This window comes from Vombatus ursinus, unplaced genomic scaffold (assembly GCF_900497805.2).
Source record: "Vombatus ursinus unplaced genomic scaffold, bare-nosed wombat genome assembly UNPS02014789.1, whole genome shotgun sequence".
Taxonomy (NCBI): Eukaryota; Metazoa; Chordata; class Mammalia; order Diprotodontia; family Vombatidae; genus Vombatus; species Vombatus ursinus.
In genome coordinates, this window is record NW_020954567.1 from 19,242,223 (window position 1) to 19,267,849 (window position 25,627).

The 25,627-nt window shown below is 41.9% G+C and overlaps 1 protein-coding gene across 1 annotated transcript in view; it reads left to right on the forward strand.

Moving 5' to 3' along the window:
- FAM163A (family with sequence similarity 163 member A) overlaps positions 1-24,683 on the forward strand; it is a 127,663-nt gene extending 102,980 nt beyond the window's left edge. The window contains exons 2-3 of the mRNA XM_027868662.1: positions 15,616-15,730; positions 23,822-24,683. Coding sequence (XP_027724463.1) covers positions 15,638-15,730; positions 23,822-24,217 — 489 coding nt within the window. The 5' untranslated portion in view covers positions 15,616-15,637 and the 3' untranslated portion in view covers positions 24,218-24,683. The remainder of the gene's footprint in view (positions 1-15,615; positions 15,731-23,821) is intronic.
- Positions 24,684-25,627: the final 944 nt, after the last annotated feature.

A 25,627-nucleotide genomic window follows, 5' to 3' on the forward strand; every position in this document is an offset into this window, starting at 1 on the left:
TATCTATCTATCTATCTATCTATCTATCTATCTATCTATCTATCTATCTATCTCTATATAGACATATATATTTATATATACACATAGATATATTAGTTCAAGGGCCCCAAGTTAAGAATCGCTACTTTAAACAATGGTGTCTCCCAATCCCACTAGGTATATATATATATATGATCCATGATAGAAGAAAACAAGTGTGTCTGACACCCAGCCAAATGGACCGATAATGTGCCTATGTGAGGGCCATGGGAGATACAAGTGTGTACCCCATTGTCCTTGTCCAAAAGCAGCTTCCAATCTAGCCTAGGAAACAACACACACATGAAACCATAGCAAGAGAAATCTGTTTCCTTTACCCTGTCTTCCATGCTTCAGCAAATCATGGAAGTAACTGGTTTCTTGAAGGCTATACCAGCAGAGCAAAAGTCCTATTACATCCTACCAAGGTAAAAAGACTTAGAGTAATAGTTCCCATTTCCTTAGTGTGGTAAAATTTATAAAATACTTTTTTCATAACAACCTCATGGGCTAAATAGACCCATTTCCTAAGGTATGAAAGGAGTTGAATTCTGTATCTGTGGAGTGCACCCACACTAAAGAAATCACAGATCCTGATGTAACAAACTACATTGGTTACTTCCCCAATTTTCACTTGTGTTCACTCACAGTCTGGGGATCCAGTCTGGGTCCCCAAAGGTTTCTGTTACCTTGGGTAGTTGACCAAATGTTAAACTATATGGTAGGGGTTACCAGGGGGGTTGGTAATTCAGAAGAGAGGGTCAGAAGCACATGGGCTGGAGTAGGTTTCTTGGAAAAGGTGGATGAATTAGGAAGCTACCTGGGTAGAGCCCAGCTTAATGGAGGAGGGATGGAGAAGAGAGAATGTGGAGCCAAAGCAAAAGGTGGGCAGGACAAATCTCAGTCTAACATCTTGATGATGTGCTCAGGCTCTCTATGGTAGAGTTTGGCTATACTGGTTTATTGATGTCATTGAGAAATGAGCTGGTTGAAACAGTGTTTTGCCCAGGGTATCCCATTACATCCAATACCCTGAATTTTGTCAATATATTAAATAGCCAATATATTATATTGACCAATAGTCAATATATTAAAACACTTAACCTGCAATTTGGGGCCACAATGACAGCTGCCAGTAGATAGTTAAAGGGAGTTTCCTCTTTTCTCTGTTCTTGGATTGTCCGTGTACCACTGTCCAGCAGAAGAAGGAGCCAGGCAGTTTGCTGGCTCTCTCTTTCCCATAATGCCACCTCATTCTGTCAATTTTTATGAGTTAATAAAGCATCTACAAGGGCTTAACTGGATCCAGCAAAATTGAGATCAGCCAGTACTCAGGTCCCACTCAATTAACTTGTGCTCCTGAGGGTGTGGAGGCAGAGAGCAAAGGGGCAGGAAGACTGTTAATTACTTTCAATCAGGCCGGCTGTGGCATGCATTTCTTGCCAGCCCACTCTCTCTGAGTCCATGAGGTGACCCAGGCTGCTGTAGAGCGAAGATTAAGTGGGTTTGCAGAGGACTTTCTGAAGGAGGTTAGCATCCTACCTCTGATAGGAGTTCCTCAGTGGAAATGAAATTCAATAAGATGTCTTACCATCTGCTGCCCCCTAAGGATCTTGGTACCTTTCCCTCTGAGTTGCAGCTGAAACCTCCCCTAGGCGATGCCTCTCCTGTTAGAATGTCAGCTTCTTGAGAGCAGGAACTGTCCCTTCCATCCATCCATACCCCCAGTACCTCGCCCAGTGCTTGGTAATATGTATGTATGTATATACACATACACATATATACATGTATTTGTACAGTGCTTAATAAAAGGAGGCCATCTCCAGTCATCCTGATCTATATCCGGCCACTGGACCCAGATGGCTCTGGAAGAGAAAGTGAGGCTGGTGACTTTGCACTGTCCTACCTCACTGAAATCCAATTCACTTTCAAGTCATGCCATCACCTCCCTGATGCCATGGTCCCCTTTGAGAATGAAGGATGAACAACAACATGCTTAATAAAAGCTTTTTCTGTCATTCATTCATTTGGGGAAATAAGGGGTGCTGATTCCCAGGACATTCACTCAGTGTGCTTCTTTCACCTCCTCTCCAATGTCTACCCAGTTTGTTCAGCCAAAGAAATAACTTCCCAGGGTTCTCTCAACATGCAGGTAGGTAGCATGCACCTACCTCTTCTGTCTCAGCTCCTGCTGATATCACTAGAGGTGTGAAACCCCCCCATAACAGGGATGATAGATTTTGAGTTAAAAGGAACCTCAAAGAACATCTAGTCCAATCCACTCCCTTCATTTTACAGATGAAGAAACTGAGGCCTATCTATGTAAAATGACTTGCTCAAGGTCATAAGATAGTAAGTATGAGAGCTGAGATTTGAACCTACCTCCTCTGATGCCAAAACTAATGCACTTTCCACTGTACCATGATGCCCCCTAAAGCTGGCAAGGCTCTGCCATGCTCCCTTTCATTCCATGATTATCCTTGTACTCTCTGTCTCCAAATGGTGGGTTCTCAGTCTGCCTAACATAATATTAAGTCCTTAGCATAGGCAGAATAGGCAATGGCCTACATAATACGATTTTTTAAGGCTTCTAGAAAGGTCCCTCTGGCTTATCCATCCCCTTAATTCTCTCACATGCTTTTTGGTGCCTGAACCTTCAAAGTCCTTCCTCCCTTCATCTTCTGGCTTTGATCTCTGCTTACAATGCATATCTAGGAAACTGAAGTAGAAAAAGTCCTGGATTAGTTCTATTTCCCACTCTGCCACAGACTAGAAACATGTCCTTAGATCATTCATTTACCTCTCTTAGACTCAGTTTCCCTTTCTATAAAAAGGATGGTCAGACTTAAAGCTGAAAAATACCTTAGAGGTCATTGAGTCTGCCCTCCCCTTACTTTACAGATGAGGAAACTGAGATCCAGAAACTTGTCTTTAGGGTAGCAAGGGGTATAGTGGACAGTTTGGAGTCAGGAAGACTGGATTTGATTTCTGCCTCCCAGACTTGAATCAGTTGCTCAATCCTGGGTAAATCACTCAATGTCTTTCAGTCAATAAAGATTTATTAAATGTCTACTATGTGCCAGATACTGTGCTAAGCTCTAAGGAGACAAAATCAAAAACACAGTCCCTGCTCTCAAGGAGACCACAGTCTAATTGGGCTGATAACATACAAATGGCTCCGTACAAACAAGCTATATACAGGGTAAATTAGAAATAATCAACAGAAGGAAGGCACTAGAATTATGGGAGATTGGGAAAGGTTGACTGAAGAAAGTGGGATTTTAGCTGGGACTTGAAGGAAGCTGGAAAAGCCAAGAGTGGAGGAGAGGAGGGAGAGCATTCCAGGCATGGGGGACAGCCAGAGAAAAATGCCCAGAGCCAACGGAGACAGTCTAACTCATGGAATAGTAAGGAGGCTGGTGCCACTGGGTTGCAGTGTATGTTGTTGGGGAGTAGGAGAGAAAATGGGAAAATACTGGAAAGAAGGGAGAGGTTATAAAGGATTTTGAAAGCCAAACTTTCATATTTGATCCTGGAGGTGATAGGGAGCCACTGGCATTTACTGAGTAGAGGAGTGTCTCAGTTTCTCCACCTGTAAAGTGGGAATAATAATTCCTGAAGCAGTACTACCTTGCAGGCTCATTCTTGAGGTTCACATAAAGTAATATGCTTTGAAAATAGTCAGGATTTGACTCTGGGTTCTCCTTCTAAATCCAATGCACCCTTTCCATTGCACAGTGATATATAGAATTGGACTAGAAGACTTTTTAAGACATTCTATGATTTATGTCTTGGTGTCAATGAACTTCTGGACTTCCATCATGGGCTCATAGATTTAGAGCCAGAAGGGACCTTAGAGGTCATCAAATGCAACCTACTCATTTTATAATAGAAGCTAATAGTAGAGGGAAGGGACTAGCATTGGGGGTTGGGGGAGGGGATCTGGAAAGGCTTCTTACAGAAGATGGGATTTTAGCTGGGAATTGAAGGAAGGCAGAGCAGCCAGGAGGTAGAGATCAGTAGGGAGAGAATTCCAGGCATAACTCAGAAGTCAAAGGACCTGAGTTAAAATCTCATCTCTGACATGGTCTGTGTAACTTTGGATATGTCACTCAACTTCCCTGGGCCTTAGTTTCCTTACCTGTAAAATGAGAAGATTGACTGAAATCAGAAAAATGACCTCTGAGGTCATTTCTAGGTGTAGATCTATGTGTCTATGAGAGATTTCTGCATCCTCAAACTACTGTCTAGGGCATTTTCGTGTTAATCAAAAGAAGAGGCAGCTAGATGGCGCAGTGGATAGAGCACCAGCCCTGAAATCAGGAGGACCTGAGTTCAAATCAGACCTCAGACACAAAACACTTACTAGTTGTGTGACCTTGCATCACCTAGCCAAAAAAAAAAAAAAAAAAGAAGAAGAAGAGAGAGGAGACAGGGGATGCTTTTGACATCCTCCCAGTAATCTTGTGTCCTTGTTATAGCTGGGCTGATCTATGTATCAGGCAGCAGGCCAGTCAGTGCAGGATACTTGGTGATGCTGTGGCAAATCTATAATCGTATCATAAGGGTACTCCCCACAATGATGTTGATCATAACCCTGCTAGGCCTTCTCAACAAATTCTTCTCTATGTTCTTCTAAGTTTCTTCTTAGAGGTTCCACCCAACACATTGGAAGCTTTTTCTGTTCTTTTAATTTTTTATTTTTTGGAGGCAATCAGGATTAAGTAACTTGCCCAGGGTCACACAGCTCTGTTCTTTTTAATATCCCAAGAGTACCAACATAGCATTGAGCTGTCTGTCCATCTGTTATCTCTCCTGGTCATAACATAAGCAACCTCCCTCCTTTTCCCACAGACATTTAAGAGTATCTTTTTGTGCACTCCTCACTCACAGATCATTGGTAACTTGCTTCTAGGCTACTTAGGCTCACCATACATCTTTCTATTGCTGTTTATATCGCTTGTAAATTTGAATCTTCTGCAGTCATGGTGTTCCATGATTCACAGCCACAAGACAGCTTGGGAAGAATCCTCATGCGAAAAAGATAGGTTCATGCAGTAGGGCATAGATAGGGAGTCATCAAAAATACTGAAACAATGACAACTTTGAAAACATAAGGTCCCAAATGCAACCTAACTTAATCTCCTCCTCCCAGTTAATTCTGGGCTCAGTTCACTGCCCCTTGGCAGAAGATAACGACCAATAAAACTGTTGCTGTCCAGCTCAATTGATAGCTTGGCCAGTCAGTGACATTGATAGGAAAGAGAGAGAAGGACTGGTCTTCTTCCTCTACATTTGTATGCGTCTATTTACTATTCCTAGGTTCCTATTAGTACAAAATGCTAGATGTTATAGTGGAGAGAGCTCTGGTACTGCAAATCAGAAAGACCTGAGTACGAACCCTGCTTCAGACATTTCCTAGCTCTGTGATTCCGGGCAAGCCACTTAACCTCTCTGCCTCAGTTTCATCTTTAAAATGAAAGCATCTGCGTCCCAGGTTATTGTAAGGATTAAAAGAGATATTTTATGTAAAACTCTTGCAAGCCTTAAAGATTTATATGAACATTAGCTATTATTATTACTATTATTATCATCTAGGAGAGGTCTTCCAGTCCTTTCCATTAACAAAATAGAGTTTAGCGAAGAGGTAAGTTGACACCTTGAGGAAATAAAGTCACTTTCCTTGGGGTAGGGAGCATGAGAATAGCCTTCTCTGGGTGGTGGTCAATGAGACAGTGGAGGAGGCAGGTCTAGGGTGATGCCTGCAGTGGAGAGGGACAAGGGAAAGGGAAAGGAATGAGTGGTTGCTAAAATTTAATTCAATAAACATAGATTTAATATCTATTTTGCATGAAGCACTGTGCTAGGCACTGAAGTACCCAGATGAAAAAATAATAGCCCCTGTTCTCAAGAAGGTTACAATTAAATGGGGTGTTGTTGTTCAGTCATTTTTCAGTCATGTCTCACTCTTCATGACCCCATTCAGGGTTTTCTCGGTAAAGATACTGGAGTGGTTTGCCATTTCCTTCCCAGCTCATTTTACAGATGAGGAAACTGAGGCAAACAAGATTAAATGACTAGCCTAGGGTCACACAGCTAGTAAGTGTCTGAGACTGAATTTGAATTCAGAAAGCCTTCCTGACTCTAGGCCCAGAATTCTATTCACTGTACCACATAGCTGCCCTATAACATATGATATGGTAACACAAATAAGTATGATACACATAGAATGTGATAGGAGCAAAGAAGAAATCCAAACATAGTTTGCATCATCTGGGATAGATGTGAGGGCACCCTTTGAGCAAGCATTACGCAAATGGAGAGCCATGCTCAGCCAATAGGATACTTACATCCCTGACCTATACTCTATGTATACCTATAGATCCAGATGAAGTGCTGTAGAAAAAAATTGAGATACTCTCACTTCTGTATCATCCAACCATCTATCCCAGTCATCTTTCTGCCATGTGCCTGCTTCTACAGCCTCTGGACCATGCAACATACAGATACCATGCCCTGGAAGACTTATCTACTTAGTTTTGGAATTGGGACTAAACTTTCCTGATTGGTAAATTAGTACAAACACACCTATTCATTATATCCAGTCAATTCTAAATCATATTTTACTTCTTATTCAGTAATCCATTCCATCTATCTTCTTACCATCCACCCTTCAGCTATCACACTATTCCTGCTCCCCCACAACCTCTTATTCTTGGGACCATAATTATATCAGTACAGTCATTGCTTCTGTAAAAAGTATGTCAATGGACTTCCCTATGGTTCCACTCACCATCCCTATGATTTCACAGGATAAATCGCCCTTCCCCAGGCACCACGAGTTCCTTGAGGTCAGGGACTATGCCACTTTTGTATTTGTACACCCAGTGCTTGGCATAAAGTAAGCACTTAATAAATGCCTTTCATTCGCTCATTCTCTTTCATCTAGGGTGATCAGAGAAGGCTTGTTGGAGTAGGTGGCATCTGCACTGAGCCTTGACATTAGGATTTCAAGATGCAGAGATTTTTTTTAAAGCTTCTACATAAGAAGAATTGCATTGAAATCAAAAACAAAAAAAAAAGAAAATATCTATTTGGAAACAAGTCACATTTACAGACTATCAATCAGGATGAAATAAATTATTTAGAAAATAATACAAAGAAAAATAATTGCCACATTTAATTATAATTCTTTGAAGAAAATAACATTTTTTAATTAATCCTCAATAAATTTCTTCAGAAGTCCATGCTATTCACCTCAAGGAAATTACAGGGTTTCAGGGGTATAAGACAGCCTGTTGGATTATAGAAAAGTTCAAGAGTACAGAAAATGATCAAGAAACAGCTTTGTGGTACAATTGGGCTAAAACATAGAGGCATGAAGGGGAGAGGTATAAAAATCAGGCTGGAAAGAAAGAATGGAGCCTGCTTTTCAGAGACTGAAATGCCAAGTGCAAGCAGCTTATATTTTGTCTTAAAGTCGATAGGGAGCCACTGAAGATTGTGAGGCATAGGAATGACACATTCAGACCTATGCATCGGGGAGATTATTTTTGTATTTATTTGAAAGCTAAGTTGGAGAAGGGAGATTATGGAAGAAAGAAGGCTATTACAATAATTTATGGGACAAGTCGTAGGATTTTGGCAATGTGAGGGGAAAGAAGACAAGAGTCAGAAATATTGCAGAGGGATAATTCACAGAGGGAAGCTAAGTGGAGCAAAGAATAGAGCGCCAGGCCTGGAGTCAGGAAGACTCATCTTCCTGGGTTCGAATCTGGCCTCACACACTTACCAGCTGTATGACCCTGGGCAATTCTCTTAACCCTGTTTGCCTCAATTTCCTCATCTGTAAAATGAGCTGGAGAAGGAAATGACAAACCACTCCAGTATCTTTGCCAAGAAAACCCCAACTGGGGTCATGACGAGTTGAAAATGACTAAAACAACTGAATAACAAAATAATTCAGAGAAAGGAACAAGTCAAAAATGACAAGATTTCGAACTAGGATGATTGTTGGGACTACGGTGGTGCCATCAACAGAAGTGAAGTTAGGAGGGAGGACCAAGTTAGATCTGTTAGGGACGTGCTGAATTTGTGGCACTAGCGGACATCCGAGTGGAGATGTCTAGCAGATAGCTGGAGATTGGGAAAGTAACTGAAGCTGGATATAAAATGTGTGAGTCATCTGCTCAGAGGTGATAATTGAAGCTATGGATGAGATTGTCAAGGGAAAGAGTGTAAAGAGAAGAGAAAAAAGGACAAAGGAACCCCAGAGAATGGTCACATCTAGGGAATGGGGAGCAGAGAAGAAGCACGAACAAGAGAGGCATGCAAAGACAACTTTGCCCAGTGAGCCCCAAACCTGGCTAAAGTGAGTGGTAAGCGAGTTATCTAGCTACACTTCTCAGACTTTCACCCGATATCTTGGTGGTGAGTTAAGTGTGTGCCAGAGAATCACACACTGAGAAAAACAGTCATGAAACATTGTCATTAGACACTGTCCTTAGGACTCATGCTCTTGGGACCACAATTCATTTAGAGAGCTTCTTTGACCTAGCCCAAGATCAACCTGCCCCATATAGAATTGCCTTCTAGAGCAAATATCATTATATCAAGATGCCAATCCCCCTCTTTTCTTCCTCTTCTGCTCTTACCTCTTTCCCCTCCCCCCACATTGGTGGCGTCTTCTCTTTTCTCTTAGGGATTGATGCTCTTGGCCATGAAGCATACCTGACTCTTGTCTTCTTGGGCCCAGCCTGTGTGACAGAGGTATTACTCCAGCTATTTTTGGAGTGTCAGACCATGCCGTAGGCTATCCTCAATGTGCCCTTCTGCTCTTCAAGCAAGAGATTCTAAATCCAGAGGGATCTGTTCTGAGACCTTAGGGCTGGGCCCAGGAATCCTAGAGTCAGCGTAGAATTGCCTCTGTCAGCCTCTCCCACGCAGAACAGTGGCCACCATGTCATGAAAAGCAAACAGATATTTGGGCAGCTAAGTGGCACAGTGGATAGAGAACCAGGCCTGGAGTCAGGAAGACCTGAGTTCAAATATGGCCTCAGACACTTACTAGCTGTGTGACCCTAGGCAAGTTACGTAACCCTGTTTGCCTCAATTTCCTCATCTGTAAAATGAGCTGGAGAAGGAAATGACGAACCACTTTGTATCTTTGCCAAGAAAACCCCAAATGGAGTCATGAAGAGTCAAGACAGAACAACAGCAACAGTAACAATCAGATATTTGTTAAAGACAACTAGGTTATGTAGGTAGCAAGGAAGAGGGGGTCAGGGAGACAGATATAACTCCAGCTTCTCTGTAGCCAGAGTTTGTACCCTTTGCACTGGGCCACCCAGCAATCCTTTCATGCCAAGGTTCAGCAGTGCCATGGGAAGAATGAGAAGGTGGGGAGGGAAAGGAGTGTGGGCATAAACAATGTGTTTAATAAATAGGTATAAGCTGCTATCATAATTATGCTGTTCTTAAAGGGGAGATGGAGAGATGCCAGCTAGATAATAATAATTATTGTTGTTATTATTATTAGCATTTATAATGCACTTTAAGGTTTGCAAAATGCTTTAGAAATATCCCATTTTATCTTCATAATAATCTTGGGAGTTAAATGCTATTATTATCCCCTTTTTACATGTGAGGAAACTGAGGCAAACAAGGGGTAAATACAATTAGATGGATTCAGAATCTTGTTAAAAGATTGAATCCAATGAATAAACTTTATTGGTTCAATGTCACTTAAGGGAATAGGTCACCAGTGGAGTGCCCCAAGGATCTAAGAGAGACATGGTCACCAAGACAAGGACAGTAATTATCTCACTGAATTCGGTCATTTGGAGTATTGTGTTTGGTTCTGAATGCCACATTTTAGAAAGAAAATTAATAAGCTGCAGAGTGTCTGGAAGAGAGCAGCTAGGACAGTAAAGAGACTCATGCTCATGCCATAGAAGGATTAGATGAAGGAACTAGGAATGTTTAGCCTGGAGAAAAGAAAACTTAGGGGGAAGCATGACCATTGTCCTCAAGTATGTGGAGAGTTGACACATGGAAAAAGTACTGGATTTGTTCAGTTTGGCCCCAGAGAATGGAACTAATAGCAATAGAGAAACTATTCCACAGGCTTTGCATCATATAGATGCCCAATACCTGCCACCAGGCACCCTTTTCTAGGGACAGATGCCCAACACCCGCCACCATGCACCCTTTTCTGGAGATGGAAATCAGGAGCCAGCTGAACTGGCCCATTTCAGATAAGCTGTTCCAGAATGGAGCTGGCCAGTTTTCATCATTCCTCACTCTTCCAATTCTGGTGCACAGTGCATGTTGGCCAAAGGATGGCACAAGACATAACTCTCTGCAGACACAGATACCCCTACACTTGTGTACACACCAGGCACCAGTGTCGCTGTATGTACATAGAAGGAAAGACCTAAACTCATTGTAGGCACCCTACCTCTACTGCTTTCACTCATTCTTACCATTCCTTCTACTTACCACCATGCATCAGTCAGTCTGGCTGCAGATATACCAGCCCCCTTCCCAAAATCTTATCCCACTAAATATGCTGGCTGGAATATCAGTTAGTCAGCTGACACTGGCTTCAGCTATTTGTATAACTCTGACAGGAAGGTAGTGTTACAGAGAAATCTCTGGACAGCCACCCATGTAGGCACTGTGTGCTTAAATTTTGCTGCCCCCTGCCACCCCCCACAAGTCTCAATCATACAAATACTGCATCAGTCAGCCAATAAGTAGATAAACATTTATCAAGCACCTACTACGTGCCAGGCAATGTGCTAAGCACTGGGTTTATTGTGGCATACATACCCATTTTTCCTCTCAATTCAGCTTGTCTTCCCAAATCCACAAACTATCACAAGAACTTTTCCCTTCTGCTAGGCTACTCGTTTTCCATAGGTCATGGGTCCTGCTGCTCCTGGACACATGCAGAAAAGTACAAAAGGGACAGTTCATCCCTTAGGGCACCAGAAAAAACTGCCTCCTGGCAGGTGAATTCCAAACAATTCTCTGGGGTGGCTTAGGTGGTAGAGTGGGGAAGGGGAGGCAGGAGGAACTCAGCTGCTCTGGATGCACCCCTAATAAAGACTTTGTAGGGATGGGCTGGACTGATGTCGTGTTTGGATACTGCACCTGCTCCTGCCTCATCTACACTCACAGTCTATGGAGCAGATTATGAAGGGTTAATGCCAGTACTCTGGTGCATGCCATGAATTATATCCCTGTTTATTAGGTCAAAAAACATTTATGAAGAGCTTACTTTGTGCCAGGAACTACGCTAAGCACCAGTTGTTATTCTCAGCGCTACTTTCCAGAATGAGAATCAGCCAGCTCCCCATAGTTCCCAGGATGATGCCGGGTCCACTGCTATTGAGAAATGGTCCCACCATTCTGCTTTTAGAAGATGTGCATTTGGGGCTGAGCAGTTCCGAGAGGTGAGCTGACCAGACAAAACAGTGTTTGCTGCCCTCTGGTGGTAGATAAGAGCTATAGGGAATGAACTGGTCAAAGTGCTGAACTACCAATTGAACAATCAAAATATTCTTAATTGAACCCCCTACCACCATGTGCACTGCACTAGATCCTTGGCGGGGAGGTAGGGAGAAGCATACAAAACTTAAAGATATAGTCCTTGCCCTAAATGAACTTACACTCTAGTTGGGAGACGTATATGTGTGCCAGGCATTATAACAATATAGCACTAAGGCTATCAACGTGGCTGAGAAAAACCATTGAATTTAGAATCAAAAGACCTGAGTTCAAATCCCATCTCTGATATTTTCTGTCTGCATCACTTCAACAAAGTTGCTCCTTATCTCTGAGCCTCAGTTACCTTATCTATAAAATGAGGGCACTGTTACCAGGTCATCCCTGAAATCTCTTCCTTCTCAATATTCTGTGGTACAAATGAGTGGAACATGGAAATGCTGCAGGAGGCCATAAGAGGGAGAGACTATTTGGGAACTGAGACAGTCAAAAAATTTTCACAGAGGACTTGAGCTGGAACTTGAGAGAAAGAAGGAAGTAATGACTTCCCCTGTCCCCATCCCAGATTTCACAGAGCACTTTGTACCTATACATAGTTTATCATGTAATAATACATATTATAGGAACCTCTCTTTGTGTTTTATTCCTCTATTAGACTGTAAGGTCTAGGAGGGCAGGGATAGTGTCTTATCTGAGCTTTGTATCTCCTCTAGCATCTAACACAGTGCTGCACACTCTGTAGGTACTAATAAGTGTGTTTCGAATGAATGAAGGCATCCCAGGAAAAGCATAAGCAAAAACACAAAGGTGGGAATGAGCAAGGCACCCAGCAATATGCAAATGTTTATTGAGCACACACTATGTACAAGGCACTGTGCTAGGTCCTGTGAGATCTGTAAAGTAATATAGGTACATTTCTTATCCTGAAAAGGCCCACAAAGGCATGGGTGAGTGACAGTAAGTAGATGCATCTATTTAATTGCATAGATGGTATTTGCACCAAGGGTCCTGTAGAAGGCATTAATGGTTCGAAGGTGAATTGGGCCAAATTGTGGAGGGCTTTGAGGGTCAAGCCAAGAAGTTTGGAAGTTATCTCACAGGCGGTCGGAAGTAGCATGACAAAAGCAGTATTCTAGGAAGATTGACTTGGGACTGACAATAGGGTGCAGGATGGATCAGATGGAGGAAGAGGACAACGTAGAGAGACCATTTAGGACGCTATTACAGCTATCCAGCTATGAAATGACAGAAACTTCAACTGGTTTGGTGACAACGACAATGGAAATGGAAAGATCAATCAATAAACATTTATTAAATGCCTAGACTTAATATTCTGGTCACTGTGCTAAGAGACAAAAGACATAGTGAATGGCTGGATACGAGGTGAGACATGGTCCAGTGTCTAGGGCCAGCCAGCAGACACAGTGCGCTAATTTGTACACACCCAGTTACAAAATAACTGGCCATAAGGGTAAGAGCTCCAAAGATGGATTAACTTCCCCAGAGCCTGGGAATACTAGGATATAGAGCAGGCAGTGAAAGAGGAAAGGGTAAGGAGAATTGGAATGCTGAGGATCAAAGGCGTGCTGCCTCATCCTTCCTGCCCTCAGCCTCAACTCCTTAGGAAAGTATATCCTATTTGGAATGTGCTTAGTTGGCAAGCCTGAGAATGTTGATCTTGAGTTATGACCTAAAACTGCCTTCTAAGCAACCTCTAGCATTTATAGTTCTCTCTCTCTCTCCCTCAACTTGTCTGGCCTGGATTCAAACCAGTAACGAATAGGCTATAACTTCACAGGACTCTCAACCTCCTCTGAGCTAACCCACTCTTGGCCCCCAGAAACTGCTGCATGGACTGGAATGGGCCTGAAGCTGAGATTCCCACCCCCCACCCCCCAAGGCAGAGAGCTCTCTCCTTAAGGCATGCTTTTCTGAATTCTTCATATTCATTGTTCATTTGTTTGTTTTTACAAAGCAATGATATTCCATTATTTGTGTACCGAAATTTGTTCAACCATTCCCCAATCGATGGGCATCTGCATTGTTTCCAGTTCTTTGCTACGCAGAGAGTACTGCTATGTATATTTTGTTGTACATGGGACCCATGTTTCTAACTTGAACCTCCATAGTATCTGTGTCTAGCACTGGGACATCTAGGTTAACAGTTATAGATACCTTAGTCACTTTTTTTTAAGGCATAGGAAGCATTAACCTTAGCAAATGTTGCCTCCCTATGTGTGCCTCTCTACCGTTTGATAGGGAAAGAAGTTGGCATATGAGTTTGGGGACCTGGACCTTTTAGGATTAACTGATTTCTACAAATCTACAGAGGCCACAGGATCCTGCAGAGAGCAGCAACGACTGAACCAAGTGGCCAGGGAGTTCAAACACCTCCCAGATGTGGGATGTGAGGAGTGCTGATCACAACCAGTCATCACAAGCCCATTTTTTACCTGGGAAGTCTAGGCAGAGTATGGAAGCAGGATGATGAGTTGGGAGAGGAGTTGTTGGTACCAGTCTGGAGTCAAAAGACCTAGGAAGCTTCTGAGCTCACAGCCAAACAAAAACCAGTTAGTACAATGGGAGGTAGCCAAGACAAAAACCCAGGAAAAGATGATGGCCAAAAGAGCAAAAGGTAGAGACATATTGCTTGCCTGTGTGGGTGCTAGAGTCACTAATCCCCAAAGTCTTACTGCCATGACAATGGCATGTCCATTGAAGGCCCTTTGAAAGTTGTGGCATGGGGGCGGCTAGGTGGCACAGTGGATAGAGCACTGGCTCTGGAGTCAGGAGGACCTGAGTTCAAATCTGGCCTCAGACACTTGACACTTACTAGCTGTGTGACCCTGAGCAAGTCACTTAATTCCGATTGCCTCCAGAAGAAAGAGAGAAAAAGGAAAGAAAAGAAAAGAAAAGAAAAGGGTGGTACACAAGTTGAACACACCCAGGTTGCTCAGTGGTTAGAGTACTGGTCTTGGCATCCCAAAGACTTGAATTCACATCCTACTTCAATGAAATTGACTGTGTGACCCTGATCATATCACTTAAAAGAAGTTAAGTGGAAAATGGGGCTAATAAAAAGGGTGCCTACTCCAAATTACCTTGTATAGGGTGTCCCAAAAGTCTTAGTGCACTTTAAAACTAACTTTAAAGTGCACTAAGACTTTTGGGACACCCTGTACTTAACTACTTTGTATTTATTTGCATTCTCTTTTTTAATTATTCTGCATATTCTCATATACATACTACTTGTCTCCCTTGTTAGAACCCCTGCTCCTTTGAGAGCAGAGATTGTTTCTTGCTTTGCATCCCTAGCTCCAGAAACATAATATTAAGTAATTGCTTACTTTGTATACACTTGTTTGCACATTGTTTCCCCTATTAAATTATAAGCTCCTTGAGAATCGGGACTGTTTTTTGCCTCCTTTTGTATTGCCAGCACTTAGCACAGTGCCTGACACTTAGTAGGCACTTAAATGTTTATTGACTGATTTCATACTTTGTATTTTCATCCCTAGAATCCAATACACAATATTAATTACTCACTTTGTGTGTATGTATATGTATGTTGTTTGTAAGTTGTCTCCCCCATTAGATTATAAGCTCCTTGAGGGTAAGGACAGTCTTTTGCCTCCTTTTGTATCCTCCTTTTGTGTCCACTGTGCTAAGTGCCTGGCACATAGTAGGCACCTAATAAATGTTTGAGATTGATGCACATAGTAGGCACTTTTAAATGCTTATTCTCTTCCTTTACTAGCTGTGTAACCCTGGGCAAGTCACTTAACATTTGTTTGCCTCAGTTTCCTCAACTGTAAAGTGGGGATAATAATAGTACCTACTTCACAGGGTTGCTATGAGGATAAAATGAGATATTTTCAAAGCATCTAGCATACAAAAGGTTCTTAATAAATGGTTTTTTTTCCTTCCTATCTCTGCCCTCGCTACCTTGAGTTTTTCCGGCTTACCTTCGTATGTCCAGTAGAGCGTGGGCTCTAAACATCCATCCCAATGGCTTTCAGAGTCCTGACTACCTCTTATTTCCAAGTGACTCAACCTTTCCTTGGCTTTTGTGCTTGTATTTTGCAGAGTTTGATGGAGAATCGTTCGGATGACAGCGGGAACAGTTGTAATCACCGGCGGAATACTAGCGACTGTGATCTTACTCTGCATCATTGCTGTCCTGTGCTACTGTCGGCTCCAGGTCAGTAACTCCCTGGGTCCCCAGACTGGCCTCATTCCAGCAAATCCCAGGACCTTGGGAGTTAAGCTAAAAATCTTCTACTGGGTACAGTCAGCTCAGGTGCTCTGAGACACGACCGAGATATTTTAGGAGGCAGAAGGTTATAGTTCTCAAACTTTTTGTTGCTCACAGCATTGTAATATTTTTTTTTTTGCAATAAGGAATTATAGTACACTGAGTTTGGCACACTACACCCAAACACCTTTTTGTGAAACATAAGGTCATAGATTTTGAGGCGGAAGGGGCCTTAGAAGCTTTCAAGTCCAATTCCTTTGTTTGATAGATGAGGCAACTGGGGTCCAGAGAAATTAAGTGACTTGCCCAAGGTCATGTAGCAATAAGTGACCAAGATGGGATTTGAACTCAGGTCTTCATAAATCCAAGCCCAGATTATCCACTACACCACACTGCCTTCCAACCACCAACATAGAGACATTAATAATAATAATTGCAGCTAGCATTTATATAGTACTTACTATATATCAGGCACTGGGCTAAGCACTTTACAAATATTATATCATTTGATCCTTACAACCACCCTGGGAGGTCAGTGTTATTATTATCCCCATTTTACAGTTGAGGAAACTGAGGCTAAATGACTTACCCAAGGTCACATAGCTATTAAGTGCCTAAGGCACTTAATGTCTTCCTGACTGTAGGTCTGGTATTTTATCCATTGAACCACTTAGCTAGTTGGGGAGGAATGGTCTTCTCCAAGGGCCTGGGGTACCTTGGGTGCTCAATGAAGAGTATGAGATTAGATGGTCTTTGCATTTTGGGAATGATGAGGAAGGCATCATTCTATTTCCATGACCTTTAGATACTGTTTGAAAGCTGTATCCGGAGACTCACAGCACTGTCTTTCTCTACCAATATGAGTAATAGGCCATTCCCTTCCATCTTCATGGGGGAAGAGGCTGAACTTATGATCAGAAAACATGGGTTCCAATCCTAGCCCTGATGTACTGATGGCTATGTGAATGTGAGCAACTGATTTACAACTGAGCTGAAGACTCCTCCTCCTCCTCTGTAACATAGGAATAATAATACTTTATCTCCTTCATGGAGGAAAGTACTTTGTAAGCTGAAAAGCAGCAGCACAAAAATATGAACTATCAAACTCTTGTAAATGGAAGGAATGGAGCTGGAAAGCTAACATACTGACCTTTCTGCACCGGGGAATAGGAGTCACAATGGAGAATGAGAGGCAGTGCGGTACAGTAGATCAGGCACTGGATATGAAATTAGGAAGACAAGGGTTCAAATTGCAGCCCAGATAACTGTAAGACCTTAAACAAGTCACTTAAATTCTCTGCACCTTAAGCTTTAAAATCTTCAAAATGAGAGGGGTTTGCAGCAGATTAGCAAAGTTGACAAAAATGGAAAAGAGAAGATCCTGGAGGGGCTATGGGAAAATAAGTACTGGAGCTGTGAACACCACTCACCTTCATTACTGTGAACAGCAGTTTGGGGCTATGCCCAAAACGGGACATACTCTGACACAGTAATACTGCTACTAGGTCTGTGCCCTCAAATAAATTCAAAGAAAGAGAAAAAAGACCCATATATATAAAACTATTTATGGAAGCTCTTCTGTGGTGGCAAAGACTTGGAAACCAAGGGGATGACCATCAGTTAGAGAGTGGCTAGGCTGAACAAGTTATGGTATATGAAAGTGATGAGATACTATTGTGCTGTAAGAAAGGACAAAGGGGATGGATTCAGAAAAACCTGAAGAAGACTTGCATAAACTGATACAGAGTGAAGTGAGCAGAGCCAGGAGAACAGTTTATGCAATAATTGCAACATTGCACAAAGGAACAACTTTGAAAGACTTAGGAACCCTGATCAATACAATGACCAAATATAATTCCAGAGGGCTCATGATGAAATATGCTACCCACTTCCAGACAGAGGTGATGCACTCAGAGTGAAGATTGAGACATATTTGTTTTGGACACAGCCAAAGAAAACAGCAAGGGATTTTGCTTGATTAGTCACATTTGTAACAAGGGTTTTGTTTTTCATGCTTTCTCAATGTAGTGAGGGGGGAAGAGGAGGTGGCATATAGATCTTTGGAAAATAAAATTTAATTTAAAAAACACAAGAAAATAAGCACATTATTGCACCAATATGAATTGGTCCAGCCATTCTGGAAGGCAATATTGAACTATACCTCCCAAAGCCCCTATACTCTATGAACCTTCGTGTCAGCAATGTTAGTAAGCATATATCTGGAAGAGACCAAAGGCAGAGGGAAAGGACCTTTGTATGCACAAATATTTATAGCAGCTCTTCTTGTTATAGTAAAATGAGGTAGTTGAACTTAATGGCTTCTAATGATCCTATGAATTTGGTTTTTCATTGTAAGGTCATTAGAATGAAAAAGCAACAAGGGAGATGCAGTGAGGGTGAAACCAGGAATTCTCTAGGCCAGCGTCTCTGGCTAAATTCTGATTTGGTTCCTTGAAAGAATTACTTAGCCCCTTTACTGTTTAAAGAGATGATCTCAGGACTCCCTTTCATTTTCTTTTTTTTTCCCTTCCAACTTTATTTTTTAGTATTATTTATTTATTTAAAGCATTCTTTTCTTTTTAAGTTTTGAGTTCCATATTCTCCCTGTTTCCTACTCCTGCCCTACCCACTGAGGGAAGGCAAACAATATATCAATTATACGTGTGAAATCATGCAAAACAAATTTCCATCTTAGCCATATCTAAAAAAAAAAATAAAAGAAAGCAAAAAAAAAATTATACCTCGGTTGGCAGTCAGAGTTCATCAGTTCTCCCCCCGGAGGTAGATAGCATTTTTTCATCCTTTGGAATTGCCTTGGGTCACTGGATTGATCAGAGTAGCCAAGTCTTTCACAGTTGATCGTCATCACAGCATTGCGGTTACTGTGCACAATGATCTTCCGTTTCTTCTCATTTCATTTTTCATCATGAAGATCTTGCCATGTTTTTTTTGGAAACTACTTCCCTCATCATTTCTTATAGCACAATAGCATTCCTTCATAATCATGTACCACAACTTCTTTAGCCGATTCCCCAGTTGATGAGCATCCCCTCAGTTTCAATTTTTGCCCCCACAAAAAGATATATAATTGAGATATACATACATGTATAAATGCTATATGTTATATATATATACATAAATATAAATGCTATGAACATTTTTGTACGTATAGATCTTTTTCCTTTTTCCTTTATCTCTTTGGGGTATAGACCTAGTAGAGATACCAGTACAGTTGTATAGCCCTTTGGACATAGTTTCAGCTTGATCTCCAGAAGAGTTGGAACAGTTCGATACTCTACCAACAGTTCATTAATGTACCTATTTTCCCACCATCCCCCCCCCACCCAGCATTTGTCATTTCTGATAGGTGTGAGGTGGAATTTCAGAGTTGTTTAAATTTACTTTTCTCTAATCAATAGTGATTTAGGGCATTTTTTCATATGACTATAGATAGCTTTGATTTCTTCTGAAAACTGCCTGTTCATGTCCTTTGACCATTTGGCAATTGAGAAATGTCTCCTTATGTTTACAAATTTGACTTAGTACCTTATATATTTGAGAAATGAGGCCTTTATTAGAGAAACTTGCTATAAAATTTTTTATATTACTTCATTGTCTATGGTACCTTCCAGCAAAATGCAGTTTCTCTGATTATGTCTTTCAATTGAGTTTATTTTTGCTTTTGCTTTGTCTGAGGTCATGATTGCCATTCTTGCCCTCCTCACTTCAGCTGATGCATAATAGACTCTGCTCCAGCTCTTCATTTCAACTCTCTATGTATCTATCTGTCTCAAATTTTTCTCTTCTATACAACGCAGTGTTGGATTCTGGTTTCTGATCCATTCTGCTATCTGCTTCCATTCTATGGGTTAGCTCATCTCATTCCCATTCACATTATGATCACTAACTGCATTTCCCTCCATCCCATTTTCCTCTGTTTAGCCTTCTCTTTCTCTTTTATCCTGTCCCTTCTCAAAAGTCTATCTTGCTTCTGACCATTGCCTCCCCCAATCTACCCTTCCCCTTATTATTGCCCCACCCATATCTCTTATTCCCTTTCCCCTCCTAGCTTGACTAAGACAGATTTCTATACTCAGCTGAGTGTGTGTTTGTATGTATATATATATATATATAATATATATATATATGTAGTCTCCCTCTTTGAACTAATTCTGATGAGAGTGAGGTTTGAGCATTGCCCACCCACTCCCCATTTTCCCCTCCATGATAAAAGCTCTTCCTCACATGCTATCAGAAAATTTGCCTTATTCTACCTCTCCCTTCCACCTTCTCCCAGTACATTCCTCTTTCTCAATCCTATATTTTTTGGGAGATCATGCCAACATGTTCAATTCATGCTCATGCCCTCTGTCTATGAAGGCTTCTTCTAACCCCCCTAATAGTGATAAAGTGGAGTTACATGTATCATCTTCCCATATAGGAATGTAAACAGTTTAAATTCCATTAAGTCCCTTATAATTACTCTTTCATTATATAATATTTATATATTTTATGCTTCTCTTGAGTTTTCTGTTTGGATGTCAAATTTTCTATTCAGCGCAGGTCTTTTCATCAGGAATGCTTGGAAGTCCTCTATTTCATTAAATATACATTTTCCCCCTCAAGGATTGTACTCAGTTTTGCTGTAGATGTGATTCCTGATTATAATCCTAGCTCCTTTGCTCTCTGGAATATCAAATGCCAAGCCCTCCACTCCATTTAACATGGAAACTGCTAAATTTTGTGAGATCCTAACTGTGGCTCCACAATATTTTAATTGTTCCTTTCTGGCTGCTTGCAATATTTTCTCCTTGACCTGGGAGCTCTAGAATTTGATTACAGTATTCCTGGGACTTTTCATTTTGGGATCTCTTTTAGGAGGTGATCAGTGGATTCTTTCAATTTCTATTTTACCCTCTGCATCTATGATATCAAGGCAGTTTTCCTTTATAATTACTTGAGATATGATGTCTAGGCTCTTTTTTTAATCATGGCTTTTAGGTAGTCTAATAATTCTTAAATTTTATCTCCTTGATTTATTTTCCAGGTAAGTTATTTCCCCAGTGAGGTATTTCACATTTTCTTCTATTTTTCATTATTTTAACTTTGTTTTATTGTTTCTTGATGTCTTATAGAGTCATTAGCTTCCATTTGCCCAGTTCTAATTTTTAAGGAATTATTTTCTTCAGTGAGCTTATGTCCCTCTTTTTCCAATTGATCTATTCTGCTTTTAAAGGAGTTCTTTTCTTCAGTAAATTTTTGTGCCTTTTTTTAACCATTAGGCTAATCCTGTTTTTTTAAGGTGATATATTCTTTTCAGTATTTTTTGTGCCTCTTTTACCAAGTTGTTAATTCTCTTTTCATAATTTCTTGCATCACTGTCATTTTATTTTCCCAATTTTTCTCCTGCCATTCTTATCTCTTTAACTCTTCCAGGAATTCTTGCTGGCCTTGAGTTCAATTAACATTTTTCTTTGAGGCTTTGCTTGTAATTGTTTTCACATTATTGTGTTCTACTAAGTTTATTTCTTGGTTTTCCCTGCCACTATACTACCTTTGATGGTCAAGTTCTTTTTTGTTGTTGTTGTTTGCTCATTTTCCCAGACTATTTCTTCACCTTAAACTTTATGTTAAAGTTGAGCTCTGCTCACCAGGGGGCAGGGAGGCATTGTGCCAAGCTTCAAGCTTTTTCATGCTGCTGTTTTCAGAGCTAGTTCTGCAAGTTTTCAGTTCTTTCAAGGTGGTGTTATCCTGGGAAAGGTGCAGTCACTGCTCTCCTGGTCTGCACTCTAGTCTTTACCCAGGAAGGTCCTCTGCTCCCCTGCAGCCACAAATAATAGTGTTTTCTTGGCTCTGGAACTATGACCAGGAGCCCTGCTCTCTTGTGACCAATCACAAGCATTTCTCTCCTTCCAGGGACTGCAACCCAAAACTATTTATAGACAAGAGAATTGCCAATCAGCACCAGCTGCACCTAGTGCCAGCAAAGGGTCCCCTGTAATCTCTTTCAGACCAGCTGTCCAACTCACTTAGCATCTCTAGGCTGAGAGCTCCTGAAGATGCTAGTACTGCTGCTGCCACTACTGTCCTGGTGGCTTCTAAGGTCCAGTTCTGGTGCTTCTGCCAGGCTTGGGCCTTTACCCACTCCACTCTTACAGACTTCTCCTGCAGACCTCCTAAGTTGTCTGAGGCTAGAAAAATGTCTCCCTCTGACATTTTGTTGGCTCTGCCCACTCCAATATTTTATTTGAGGCATTATTTTAAAGTTGTTTGGAGGGGAATAATGGGAGAATTCAGCTGGATCATAGTCTTTACTCTGCCATTTTGCCTCTCTCTCATTTTCAAACAGCTGCTTTGGGGACTGGACAACCAATTGGCACTGTATGAATTCAAATGATGGAATTGATTGAATTCACATGTGCATACATGTACTCACACACATGACACATAGGCACACATATATGCTCTCTCTCTCTCTTTCTCAGAGAACATAAGCTTTCTGAGGACAAGGTATACTTTATAAGTCTTAGATACCCTAATGCTAGTGAGCAAACTGCAACATATAACCAATGAGAAACTTCAAAGAATAAGAGTAGTTAGAATTAGGGACATGTACTATAGGAAGAAAACATGGGATAGTCATATAGTGAAGGTGAGAGTGAGGATATAAGAGGAACACATGAGCTGTCCACTTGAGGAAGGTGGCCAGAGACTAGTGAGGACACTGAGTGTCCCTTTCATGCCCCATATTCCTCAAGTGGATAGCTCATGTGCTCCATCAGTATCCTCATGACATCAGGAGAAACAGAAGAAAACGTCTAGCACTTTGGTGGGATCCCCCTTGAATTTATGGAAGCATATGGACAAGATGTACAAAAGGGGAAGGCATGGGTGGATTGCAAATGGCATCATTGTAAGCAATATTGGCATCATAAGGAATATTGAAATAGATGAGTTCACTACTCCATTTGAGTATTTGAGTATCTCCAGTGATATAGGTGCTCAAATATGTTTGTTCAATTGGATTGTCTTCCAAATCAGTGAACAAAGGCAGCTGTTCAGGGAAAGGCTAAGGACAACATGATGGGACCAGGATGAAAGCATGACCTTGAAAAAGGGATCCTTTCCTTTGTGTGGTTAAGAATTCTCCAAGACAATCCTTTCTCACTTATCACTTCCTGACAACTCTATGATGTCTTCTTTGCTGAAAACCACACCAGCACTGGTTGCCTCTGTCTTTCTGGAATGTGAGCTTCTGAATACAACTGAGCACTTCGAATAATGGCATTCACATACCATAATGACCACGGGTGTGCACGAGTGTCAGCGCTAGGCCAACACCAAACTACAAAAAAGACAATTTGTTGTCCGGGTACTTCCAATCATCTTTTCCAGTCTGCCTTCTCCCTCTGTGTCTTTTCCCTCTTCCCTCTCCCCACCAAATATCCAGAGACATCAAGCTGCCCTTGGCTACCTTCCTCAAACAATGTCCAAGGCTCCAGATTTTTTCTGATTTCCTCTTTTGCCTCCACTCCCAATCAAAACTAACCTGATCTATATCCCTTACTTCTTCAGGACCCTTCTCTGAACTAGGTAGAAGCCAGCTAGCTAGCTAGATCTGAAAAACTAGTGCCTGCTAAAGCTTTGATGATGATAATAGCTTGAAATGGTGTCTTTCCCAAACGATATTTTTGTATTTTCAGTGGAAGTCTTATTGTTTTAAGCCAAAAGAGTGACCAGTGGTAGAATTTATGCTTACATAACAGTGAGAGAGAGATTTTGGAATTTAGGCAATCTTCTGAGCCTCTCAAGTTATTTTCCATAAGTAGATATAGATATAGATATATATAGACATATATATATAGATATATATTCCACCTATATATGGAGTTGATGTTGTGCTTGGGTGTGGCTACGTGGCTCATGTACATATGCTGGGGTGAGTCTCACGCACACGTGGAAGCATGCTTAGAATTGAGTGTGCAAGCACTGCTTCATGCTCACTAATCTGAACCTTCCTTTCTCCCTCCTGGTTAGTACTACTGCTGTAAGAAAGATGACTCTGATGATGAAGAAGAGGAAGAAGGACACGATCTCTCGGCTCCATCAAGATTTTCCACCTGCAATTCTTGCAACTCCCAAGTCCGGGATGGACAAGGTGACCTGGCACCACTCCCCAGTGAGCCCTCTGACCAGCATCGAGGTGCTCAGAGCCACTGCCCCAGTTGTGCCCCTTACAGCTCCCCCTTTTACATACGGACAGCCGACATGGTCCCCAATGGTGGGGAGGGGCTCACCTACGCTCCCACTTGCTACAAGGAGTTGGGTCCTCCACCCCTCAAAATGTCATCGCTCCAGAGTTTCCCGGTGACCCGACCAGGCCTTGGACGTGAGGCCTTTACCAATCCAAGGGCTATTAGTACAGAAGTATAACCTTACCTACCCACCACCCCCTGCTGCCCCCTTTGGAGCAAAGCAGGGCAGTGAGAAGCCCCTGCCCCATGGATGATCTGTTTTCATAGGTTTTCTTGCTACAGAATATAGGGTTCTCTGGGATATGTTCATGGGTAAGCTGAGAACAAATGTGACATTGACACTCAGGCACCTGACTACTGAAAGTACATTGCAGCAGGAAGGGGAGAGGGGGGAAGGGAGACCCCTTCACCCAATGGGAAAAGTTTGCAGCTCACTACAACTTTACCTACAATGCCACTTGCATCAACCAGTGGGGCTTCTTCACCAGGGCTATGTGCAGAACAAATACACCCATGGCTCCACCCATGTCTCACTAAGACTTTGCAGAATCCAGAGTCAGGGCATACCCAGGGAAGCTGTGCTGAACCCTGGAGCCCTCGACCAAGTCCTTGTTAGAAGTGCTGAGCAAACTCTGAAGATGCGAGCCCAGGAATTCTGGGGCCTTGGATCTGGCAGGGGGATGGGGGAGGGGGAGGCGTACTTTCTGGGGAAAATGGAGGTAAAGGTCATTTCTAGTTTGATCATTTTGTAATCCTGGTATTGTAACAGTTGCAATGACTGAGTACTTCTAGCACTTAGAGTTGAATAGGAAGTCCTGTGACTAGCTCCTTTGTATCAGACACATAGATGTCACACACAAACTACCCCTACACCTCTCCATGGGCAACAGGTGGCATTGACCTCATTGTGGGGGAGAGACTTGCAGAGGGGATTGGATCATGCCAAACCACTTTTTAAAATAAAAAAAAAATCTTGCCTTGATTTGGAGACTTAGGCATAGCGGGGTTTTATTAAAAGGCTGAAACATGTCCTAGAACATGCAGGATTTTTTTTTTCTTTTTGGTCGCTGCACACAGAAGCCTTACAGACTTGCTACCCTTACTGGTGAATCAACATACCTTCCTACCTTGTTTTTATCTGTGTCTCTTTTTCTATCTCTGTGCCTCAGTTTCCCTATCTGCCAACAGCCTGGGTCTGTGTCTGCCTGTCAGGATGTGTGTCTGTCTGCCTTTTTTGTTGTATGTCTCTATATCTGTCTCCCTCTTTCAATTATCTCTGCCTCTGTCTAGGTCTCTGCCTGTCTTTGTGTATGATTGCCTCTGTATGTGTGTGTGTGTGTGTGTGTGTGTGTGTGTGTGTCTAGCCACCACCCCCCCCTCCATCTCTCTCCATCTCTCTTTCCCTTTCTTCCATTCAGTTCTGTTCAGAATGTAATTGGTTTAAAAAAATGGAACTTTGGCTGACTTTTCCTTCAATTGTCCATAAACACAAACGGATGAAGACCTGTGGACCCATGTATGCACACCAGTCACCAAAAGGTCAGACGGTGTCTACCACATCTCCTTCAAGATATCATGATGTGCACAG